Genomic DNA, 11,414 nt, shown 5'->3' on the forward strand with positions numbered 1-11,414 from the left:
GCAGAGGTTTGAGATCCCCGTCAGTTCCCTTTCCACAACCTTACAGGAGTAAGCATTTAATTTGTCACGGAAACATGCCTATCGGAGAAATCTCAATTGGACAAATGGTCTGTCAGATGGTTTGCGCGGCGTGCAGCACTCCTGCTATCTCGTGTTTCACAAAATCATTGAGAGGGCAGACCGAACTCTCCATCCCACAGCCAAAGGAAATATTTCGCATTTGTCTTTAAGAGGGAGTAAGAGCAAATATAAAATGAAATTTCCCTGCTTTTTCCTCAGGTCAGTTTTTGCTGGAGGAGTCGCGGCTTTTGGAGGCAGCTGAAATGGCAGAAAAAGCCGCCCAGTTGGACAGTGAAGAATTTGATGTGGTTTTCAGTGCAGCTCACATGCTCAGGTGAGGAGGACACACTAAATCCATACAGACATATATATCATTTTTTTTTCCCCCAATAAGATTACATACCTATATTCCTGGACAGAGCATTTATGGAGCACATAGCAGCCAATTGGTTCTCGATAGATGGATAGATGGATAGATGGATAGATAGATGGCAAACTTAGATAGATAATAGATAAAAAAAAAAAAAAAAATACAATTTAAGTACATTTTTGTTTATAATTCTGCTTCCTTAAATTCACATTGCAATTCCACTTCTTGTTAATTTTTTGTTGAAAACTAGAGTTTATTCAATTTCAATAAAGAATGGTGCCATGTTGTTTTGTTTTGTTAAAATAATTGTTACTGTATGTAAAAGTTGATGTCAACTGATAATTCCGGACCCTGAAGCAGAACCTTCTGCACTGTGGGATGGTTTTCTCTTTCTTTTTATGTTTTTCTTTTACTTCTTCCACCTTCGCATTTGCATGGACACTTTCTTTCTGTCGCAGCGCTACACAGGACGTGTAATGGAATGCCTGCATTAATACCCTTGCCTCGAGGTTTCTGTTGAATACGCTTCTCATAATTGCTACATGGAGTTCACATGGTATATAGTTACACACTTTCTAAAAAGTATTCCAACCCTACAGCAGATTTTGCATGGTGCTTTATGCTACAAGAACACTTGGTTGTTAATTGCAGTTTTAGGCTGTGTCCCCTTGCCTTCGTGCTAGCTTGCAGACCGACTTATTTGAAGATCGGGTTCCTAGTGTGTTTGTCTTGGAAGAACTTGCAGAAGGCTCTCGGATGGGGGGGTGGATTTGAGTGGGGTGGGGAAGTACGAGGCCGCTTCAGATGTGCGGCTTTCAGGGGCCCGTCTGACAAGTTTGCTTCCTCGCTATCAGTTTCCTTGCCCTCTTCAAATGAGTGTTGGTTATTCGAAACCGCGGCTAAACTATGTCACTGCCACGCAAAGTAAAATGCCACATTTTACAACTTTAAATAAAGTTCTCCCTTATTGTTGCGCTTGTGTGACTGTGAAAGTATCGTATTAAGTTCAAGACCGTTCATTACATCGGCTGCTTTCTTTTCTTTTTGTTTTTTGCAGTATGTTTAAGGAAAAGCTGCAGTACTTTAAAGAAATAGCTTACCCAAAATGTTTACCCAAAAAAAAGACCCTCAGACAAGATGCTGAAGAATTGGTTTCTTTATATGAAAAAAAAATCATTATATCACTTGCATTAAATTAGCATTGCATCCTTTGTAGTGAATGGGTGCCATCAGAATAAGAGTTCAGAAAGTTCACAGTAATTCACATGACTCCAGTACGTCAATTAATATAAACGTATGCTGTGCGTTTGTGACAAACAAATCCATCAAGACATCTTAACTTCAAACCATTGTTTCTAGCTACAGTTAGAGCTATTAATGTCTTGTCTGAATCAGGAGAGAAATATGTTCAGGTTAAATGAAAACAGTCCGAAACACTAAACAAATAGTCGGTGGATTTTCATGAGAACTGGAGCTTCAAAGACTTTTTCACTGGAGGAAGCATATGGGCTTGTATTTTGTCCAGAATTTGATGATAAATCTTAATAGTGGATTTAATTTTTTTTTTTTTTTTTTTTTTTTTTTTTTTTTACACAATTACCCTTTTGATTTTAGCTTAACAATATGTTTATTGATGGACTGCGGTTTATTGGTGTGGATTATTGTGATGTTTTTATCAGCTGTTTGGACTGCAAAAGTTCCATGGATGAGCAAATTTCATTTCTTTGTGAACTATTCCTTAAAAGCATAAATTAGCAATACATTTTAGAGAGGATTTTAGCAAGTCTCTCCTTCTAGTCTAAATTCAGCTCCTTTAAAGCACCTCCTTATACTATACATTTCAAGACAATTGCCGTCAGATTTCAGATAAATTGCTTTCAGTCATTGTTGCTCCTGATATTAATTCATAATTCATAGCTCTCCATTTGTTTGTGAGGAGTTCTATAGCTTTGTACACAAAACGCTTACCATTGAAGCTTTCATGTATTGCAGTCTTACATGGTTACATCTACGGGTCATGAAATAATTTTATGCTTTTTCTCGGAAGGTTGGTGACCACTTTGGAATGAAATAATGAGTAGACTGCGGTGGGGTGGAGGAAATGTTTGGTTGCCAAAAATTAAACATTTGGTTTATTGTATTTTGGAGGTTTATATCTGATTTAGGGAGGTTCACTTGATGCTGTCTTTTAGATTTTCACCATATATTGCAGTTGTGGTCGTGACGACCAACGCGGTCCTAACACAGTTTTGACTCTGCATTAAGGGTGGTCACTTTCCCACTGTTGATTATAACAGAATCCTTTGTCCCTGCAGACAACTGTGGTTACGATCAAGCCCATTTTATTATGTTCATGTGAATGTGAAAATTACACAGACTCATCGTTCAGGAGGAAAGAATAGTAAAACAGAATTGTGGTGGGTGAATGGTAACACATGGTTTTGGTTAGACGCTTAAGTCCACTGTTGAGAACCCCAAAATTGATTTTGTTTTTAGTTAACAGGTCATTTTTTTTATCCATATACATTCAGAAGAGGTCAAGCCAGTTAATACAGGAAGACAGATTTTCTTTTCAAGATTGATGCTTAAATAAGGGCTTTTTGATGAAGGCCACTATATATTTTAAGAAAACAGAAAAATCAGAAAAAAAAAAAAAAAAAAAAAAAAAAAAATATATATATATATATATATATATATATATATATATATATATATATATATATATATATATATATATATATATATATATATATATATATATATAAATTATTATATTTATTATTTTTTTTATTTTTTATTTTTTATTATTTTCTTGACCTATAAATCAACTGGGCATCAACTAGTAAAATAAATGTTACTGTTTTCAGATTATTTTCTGTTTTCACGTTAATATTCTTCTATTACAATTAAAGAGCATGATTGTTTTAGATGACACTTCAACTTAAATTATTCTTATTTATTCCTGTTAATATTTAGTTTTTTTGGTAGATAAACTATTAGGACATTGTAACCTACTTCTATAACAGCTGATTTTTCACGAAGCAACTCTAAACATTGTGACCTAAAAATGCTTTCTCTCACTGTACAAAGGGAAGGACAACACCATTATTAGCTGTTTGCAGTTCACCATGACCCCATACATTCTCTCACTCAGCAATTTATTTTATTTTTGGCTTTTTTTTCATAGAATAGCACGGGAGGAAGATGGTTTGGAAGCTGTTGCAAACTGAATTCAAACGTGTCATCCACATAAGCCCAAGTGCATCTTTATCCTTAATGTAGAAATTTCCTCCTAAATTGTATCTCTGTCGAGGTAAAAAAAAACTGAAATGTTTTCCACACATATCATTTATCCATCATCTCACTGCTTGAATATTTCAAGTAAAGTACATACTATTTTCCCTTAATAAAAAGCTGTTTCTTGAAACGTTTAACCTTAGCTCTTTTCAGCAAAGAGTTTTGTTGAGGATGAAGGAGGGTTTATAAAACTGGCCAGTATAAGGAAGCGGTCATCTATCATAAATAAAGGAAATATTAAGCCTTCTTTCATCATTACAACCCAGCCTTTTTGGCCGACGGTCATTGTCTCCATATTGAACTCTCTTCAAAATAAGGATATATTGCTACCAGCAGGTACAAGCAGCTAGTAGATGTTTCTTTTTTTCCCCATGAAAAAGTAAAACCTTATAGTTGTAAAGAAGCTAAAGATCTTCAAAGAGCATCCATGAGGTTGTAGGTCGCGACCTAAGAAATGAGGGCACCTTTTCTGCTCAAACATTGTGAAGCCGGGCAGTTTTATAACCCTGTTTGGCTTCTGCCTAGTTTTCCATGGCATTAAAGTTGGTTAACAAATAGTCCACGGTTTAATGGCCAGCGATAAACTTGTGCAACAGGATGAAGTAACACGCAATGTTTATTTGCTCTTTCAGGCAAGCCAGTCTCAATGATGCCGCTGAGAAGTACTACAGACAAGCAGCCAACCTGAGACCCAACGTAAGTACCCAAGCCGTGCTGCACGTGGGCCGTGTGCCATGCACACACATGGTGGTTGACTTTAAATGATTGGTGTGACTCAGCTGCTCCCCATAAGTTGTATCGGTGACCAACTGTACAAGCTCTGTTGGCGGTTTTGGGGTTTGTTTTTAAAGCATCAGTCTCAAACTTTAAAGAGACGCGGTATGTCAGGGAAGTGTACTGTGAAGTTCGCAAAACACACAGTTGTTTGATTTCTTTGGAAAATGTGGATGCGTTTGATGTTCGGGTCTGCAGCTGCCTGAAAGGAAGTTGCCCTGTTCGTCAGACAGAAGTGCAAAGTGAAAAAATGAAATATTTTAGAAGGCTGGTATGAGGTCCTGGCCTGGTAGGTGAAGTCAACTTTAGATAACGTTTTTGTTTTGTAATTGTCTTGTTTCGTGTGGTTTTGTGGAATATGGCTCATAAACCTTAATTAAATCAAAAGTGTAATATGTTTCTAATGAATTAAATGTATTTGTTTATTTATAATAATCGTAGTATTATTAAATGTTTAACTGAAAATATATTATAATAGCAATTAATACATTTATTTTAGATTTATCAATTTATATAAATTATATTTGTTTTATTATGATTATCTTTATTTTATATAATAAATCTGGGTTTTATACCAACTATTGTGCATAAATTTCTAGTTATTTTTCTATTATGTCTCTGTATAAAAACACATTTGGGATTGAAATTTTAATTAAAAATAATAACAAAAGCACTGCTACTGTATTTAACAGCATTCTTAAACAGCATTTAGCTGTAATATATGCGTAATTTTTACTGGGTATACAGGCCATACCATGCTTGTCAGAAATTGTTAAATAAATGTAACCTATTAGTTCCTTTATGTTGTTACTTTGAAGTGGACTCAACAATATTACTTATCAAATTATTTTATACTTGTAGCTAACCTTCTTTATTCTATATTGTTTATTCTTTTTCTAAATGCCGCCTTTATTTCAGTGTTGTACAGTGTCTGGACTTTTTGTCTTCAGGGATGTTTGTCTCCTTAGCAGCTGTTTCAACAAAAGTCTCAAGATCCTTTCCACATCTGGTACCGCTGATGCTGTGACTGCATGCCAGGATGGTGTTGTGAGGGATAGTGTGCAGTTAGAGTGTAGGGTGAAGAGGAAGCAGGGAGGTCAGGAAACGTCTTGAGGCCTCAGCAGGGCAGATTCCCCTCCGCTCCTCACTTCCTCTCACCTGACACTATCTAGAAAGGCTCTAGGTTATTTAGTTATTTTGAGTTTTTGGTTGATAAAGGCACCTGCTCTACAGAAATATAAAATGGTGGTTCTCTACAAAACATTTGAATAACATATTAAACATTATACCCTTCTGAATAGTATACATGCACAAGTATCCATATACAAATATGAACTTTTCCATATAAGCTTTTTTTTTAATGCAGGTGTTACGCTGATGCCAGACTGAATACTATGAATAATATTACAAATGTTATGTAAATCTTTTCACATTTTTTAAAGCAGCTTTGTTTTTATTTGATTTTGTTTTTTTATTTGATGTAAAATTTATATAATGGAAGATTAATTTTCATTAAAAAAAATTACTGCATAATCCCATTACAGTTTGAACCAATGCATTTATTTATGGAGAAAAATACATATATTATGATTTACAGTATCACTTTAGTGATTTAAAATAAATCATACCGATACCAATTCTCCATATAATTTTTTTATATTAAAAAAAAGTACAATAAAAGTAAAATTATGGTCCAGTGTATTGTTGATATGAAGGAATTTTCCAAATGGATTTTTTCACAGATGTTTGCTATATTGAATTACGTCTTGTTTTGTGTTGTGCTTTAGGGTTAAAGAAAGCATCTGTAAGCTGAAAATGTCCTGACAGAAATGCATTGTCCATTTTTCTATGGATTTAGTTTTTTACTTTGATACTTGAAGCTAGTGAAAATACCGCTGAATGTGGCTTAGAATATATTTGGTTTTGAGAGGAAGGTATATGTGTCACTCGAGTGCAGTTAATGCCACAGTTTGCAGTTCATTTGTCCCTCAGTCTCGTTTTGAGGTTTGACATCTCTGCGTTGGGTCAAATAGTGCTAATGTATTACTTATGCGTTGTGTAACTCTACAATGATCGTCTCTTTCTACATTTCCGTGTGGAAAACCATGGCATCTGGCCTAAAAAGTCAGTTAGTGTTAGTTTTACTCTCGTGAGTGTTAGATAATATACGACGCTCTCCCTTCAGAGGTGGCAAGAGAAGCATGAAGCATTACCAGAAATGTTTTTTAATTTAAATCACATCACCTTTTGCAGTTAAATATTTTTGACGTATTAAATTCAGCCATGCCAGCCTGTGTTTCAGCCCGTTCATGTCGGGACTCAAGGAATGTTGGGTTTAGTTTAGGTTCAGTTTGATTTACGCATCTATTGAAATCTCCTTATGTGAGAAGAATCAGCGTAGTCAACATATTGTTTCCATTGAAGCCTGATGCATTCAACATCGCTCATGTAACCCTGACATAAGTAAAACAGATGATGTGCGTCCAGGAGAGTTATAGACTGTAGAATAACAGAGATTCTGGTTAAATTTATGGACATGTGAACCTGAAAACATTTCAGAAATGCCAGTGATTCGCTGGAACCTGGGTTTCCTTGAGAAAGAGCATGCTAAGGACATTATTTGCTTCTTAAAGTGACTGTTTGGTGCTTTTCTTCCACAGTATCCCGCAGCCCTCATGAACCTCGGAGCCATTCTCCATCTCAACGGCAAACTCCAAGAAGCGGAGGCCAATTACCTTCGAGCTTTGCAGCTGAAACCAGACGACACCATCACTCAGTCCAACCTACGGAAGCTGTGGAACATCATGGAAAAACAGGGCTTGAGGACCATGGCTCCTTGACGTGGACATATTTGATGGAGCACCTTCACTGAAGTTGCAAAGGAGACGTTCCTTCTGAGCTCTCGCTAATGAGGTAAACGACATCCTAGGGCTTTTACCTCATGGGACGCTTGAACGTATGACAGCAGCTACGTCTGGTAAAACCAAGACATTCTGGAACAATCTAGAACTGCGGAGCTCCCCAAGAAGTGTCGGGAGCTGTTAACTTGAAGTGGCCCATAGATACATACTTGAAGTCTCATGATAAATTAGATTTTAATTAGTTAGTCGATGCTTAATAGTCTTGAAGGGCAATATTTGCCCTGAGGCTGTATGAAATTAAGAAGGAATGAGAGTGCTACAACCCCCATGAGGCTATACTCTGCATGTACAGTACATTTCTTCATTCATATGATTGGAATCATTAATATTTAATGAGCACATCATGGCTGATGGAAACGCGAAAAAAAAATCATACCATTAAAACATCAACAAAATAATGAGATAAATAGACCAAACATATCCTAAAAGTTTCTCACTGTAAAGAAAAAAAATGCAAGCATTCATTGTGTCAAAATGATCGATTTGTGTGGTTGTAGACTTAATGAAATTGTACATAGGAGCACGGACGATATGTGAAGGATACAGATTTTTTTTACGAATGCATTTACACGTTCCATCGATCCAGACACGCCTGCCCACGACACTAGATAACTTCTGGGTTCGAGGAATTGGATCCATTTGATTAATCTTGCCAAAAATGACAGGAAAACAGGAAGGAACGTTTGATAAGCTCTATAGCCTGAAGGAAATGTTGGAAGTCGAACTTGCAAGCTCTCTTTGCCTTACTTTGCGAAAAATCTGTTCTATAACAGAAGGATCCAGTGGAATTAATTTACTTGTTGCATTACTAATATAAAATGGAGATGGAGATGTTCGCGTGTTATAAAATCCCATTCAGAAGTGTGTTTGTTTAGTTACGCTACCGTTCAAAATTTTGGGCTCACGAACACATCCGAAAAGTTGTGCTAAAACAAGAACTGGCATTGTTTTGATTTTAGGACAACTTTTATGGAAGATTTTTATCCATTTCAAATGTTATTTATATAATATAACTGTTTTCAAGATTGTTAATATAAGAGGTGCTTCTTGAGCTCCACATCAGCATATCAGAATGATTTCTGAAGGATCATGGGACACTGAAGACTGAAATAATAATGCAGAAAATTCAGCGGCAAATTTCTTTTACATTTTAATCATATTTCACAATATTACAGTGTTTTTACTGCATTTATGATCAAGTACTTATAATGTCAGTACATTATAAGTTTCTTAAAAACCATAAAATCCCAAAGTTTTGAAAGGTAGTGTTGATTAGCTCTGAACATTAGGATGTAGGACATTGGTTAGTTCTGATGGCTGTGTCCTTGGACTGAATTGGTTCAACAGATCAGTAGTTTAACTACAAAGCTTTGACTGGTAACTCCTAACCAAATACAAAACCTCTCACTCGTTGCACTCATCTAACAATATACAGCCATAGTTTTGTAAAGGATTGTTTATATGTAATGTTGCTTTAATATTTTTCTTCTACGTTTGAGTGTATAAATGGAACCTAATATATGAAATGACACGTTACACGGTGTGATGTTTTGCTCAAACACGGAAAAACAGTGAGCCAGAATCATTATATACATTTACTTGTTTAGAACTGTTTAGTTTATTCTGCATTTACTTGTTTCATAATTGTCTTTGTTCATACTCGTTTATGATTTCCAACTTTTGTATATGTAGCGACTAGGAATGATGGGTGATGTGGGGGTTGTTTGGGTTTTTGTTTAGTTTTTTACAAATCTTTTTTTTTATTGTGATACGAGCCTTCTCGCCATCACTTAAAAAAAAAAAAATGAAGTGAAAACTTTGACCTGAAAATTAAATTCTGCCGTTTCTCGCCCTCAAACCAATTCTGTTAACAGGAAAAAATTAGGGTGGAATCGGTTTGCAAAAAGCACGGAAAAAGTCGTTCGTAGTGGCTTTTATTTTAAGTTGAGTTTTCAGTCAACTACAATAAGCGTTTTTTTCACATTTCCAGAAGCTATACGATAGCTTTGTGTGATAAATAAATATTATAAACCGCTTATTTGATGCTTTTTGCGAAATTCCAGTCCCCCGTTCGATGCAGTAGCATGGAAATGAGCGATTAAATGTATTTGGAATGACATGAGGGTGAATAAATAACGGAATATTAATTTTTGAGTGAACAATCCTTTTACAACTCTAGCAAATCTCACGTCAGACGGCTGAGTTAGTATTAACTTATTCCCTTTTATGTTGTCTTGATGGGGTAAAAAAAGGAAAAGAAGGAAAAAAAGCAGCTGGCTCTGTCTTATATGTCAATAGTGTATGAAATATTTCTGATTCAAGATGCCCTTTTTCTAAATATATTTTTAAGCTGAACTAATTCATTCGTTGTTTCAGTGTGTACCGGGAACATTTTCTAAGGGAATAAACCCAGAATTTGTCACACATTCGTCTAGACAGTCTCTCAGACGAACCTGTTTTCACAAGTCTTCACATTTCTTTGCTTCCATCGTCTTCTCTTTCCTCCCAAAGTTAACGAATCAGTATATTAGTAAATAGTCCGATCTTTATAAAGAGCATTTCTGAGCATTATCACAGAATGGTGCAGTATATTAAAAGTATAGTTTGCCTAATTTAAAATCCTGGAGCTTTTCATGTCATTCCAAAGCTGTTTTTTTTTTTTTTTTTTTAGGACAACACGAGTGAGTAAATTAATAAAAGGTGTTTTAATTTTTGGATGATCGGTACATTTAAAGGGATAGTTCTCCCCCAAAAAATGGAAAATTGCTGAAAATGCGTACTCGTACTCAAGCCGTTCATGATGTAGCTTGTTTCTTCAATCGCGAGCATCAATTACGTCTCGTGAAGCAAAAAAGTTGCATGTTTGTAATAATCGAATCCATCGCTGAGCTGTTTTGATCAATTTTTCAGCTCAACCATTCCTCAAAAACGCCACCGCAGTAGAATAATATTGGAGTAAAAGACCTCCCGTGTCTTCGAAGGACGCGAGTTCTTCATAGTTAGCACATTATCTTAGTAAACCCTTTGTCATTTTATTGAGTCTCAGTCGTAACGTGATTGTGTCTTGTCTGTCCTCCACAGTGTAAGTTATCAGCGTAGTTTCTAGTGCTATTAGCTGCTGCTGCATCCACGCCGTGCTGTTTTTAGCTGTACCCCCGTGTGTCAGTTTTCACATCAGCTCACACAATGCAGACTTACATGACTAAGACACCTTCACCCGTGTACTGTAGGCGTGAGTGTTGAAGTCTTTCCTCAGGGATTTGGAGAGAGGTGCTGATATCGAGGTTGGTGCTCTCAGAGCAGAGAAAGAGTTTACTTTTAAAAGTTTTTTTTTTTTGAACAGTGTTGCATTTGTATAAATTATCAAGATTTGTAGCCTTTCTTGCTTCTGTTTTTGTATAAAGACTGACGTATGTGCCAGATAAGACTTTTTCCCCAATGTCACGTTTTTTCCTTAATAAAGTACCCGGTGTTCTGCTCTCTTCTTCAGACTCCGTATCAATGAAATGCAAACATTTCAAAGGTCTGTGATCTATTTCGTTTGACATTATTTAACTGAAATGTTGGGTTTCGGTAATGCTTTGTACAATGACTGTAACAGGTAGCATTGAGTGGTACGGCTGCAGATCTTATGATTAGATAAATAGCACCAAGAATTCATGATCTCCATGGAAACCAGTCTTGACGTGGGTGTAGGGGATATATTGGCATCACTATAAAATAATGTAAATTTTTTTGTTGCTGCATTATCACAATGTACAGCAACTGGGTTAGTGTTGACTTATAAATCTATTTTTGTTCATTATTATCATATGTTTGCTAATGACACATTCACTAATGTTAAATTGACAACTAGAAATTTTAAAATGTGTTAATATATGTACAAAGTTACATTAACCTACATTAATGCTGCAAAGCATAATTGTTGGTTTTTATGGTATTATATGCGCGTTACAGACTAGCTCTGTCATTCAAATATTTTGAGTATAATT

The 11,414-nt window shown here is 35.7% G+C and overlaps 1 protein-coding gene across 1 annotated transcript in view; it reads left to right on the forward strand.

Moving 5' to 3' along the window:
- The window catches only part of tmtc2b (transmembrane O-mannosyltransferase targeting cadherins 2b), a 94,346-nt gene extending 83,440 nt beyond the window's left edge, over positions 1-10,906 (forward strand). Inside the window, exons 10-12 of the mRNA XM_043216753.1 lie at positions 280-394; positions 4,360-4,423; positions 7,162-10,906. Of these exons, the coding sequence (XP_043072688.1) occupies positions 280-394; positions 4,360-4,423; positions 7,162-7,341 (359 nt within the window). The 3' untranslated portion in view covers positions 7,342-10,906. The remainder of the gene's footprint in view (positions 1-279; positions 395-4,359; positions 4,424-7,161) is intronic.
- Positions 10,907-11,414: the final 508 nt, after the last annotated feature.

This window comes from Puntigrus tetrazona, chromosome 18, assembly GCF_018831695.1.
Source record: "Puntigrus tetrazona isolate hp1 chromosome 18, ASM1883169v1, whole genome shotgun sequence".
Lineage (NCBI taxonomy): Eukaryota > Metazoa > Chordata > Actinopteri > Cypriniformes > Cyprinidae > Puntigrus > Puntigrus tetrazona.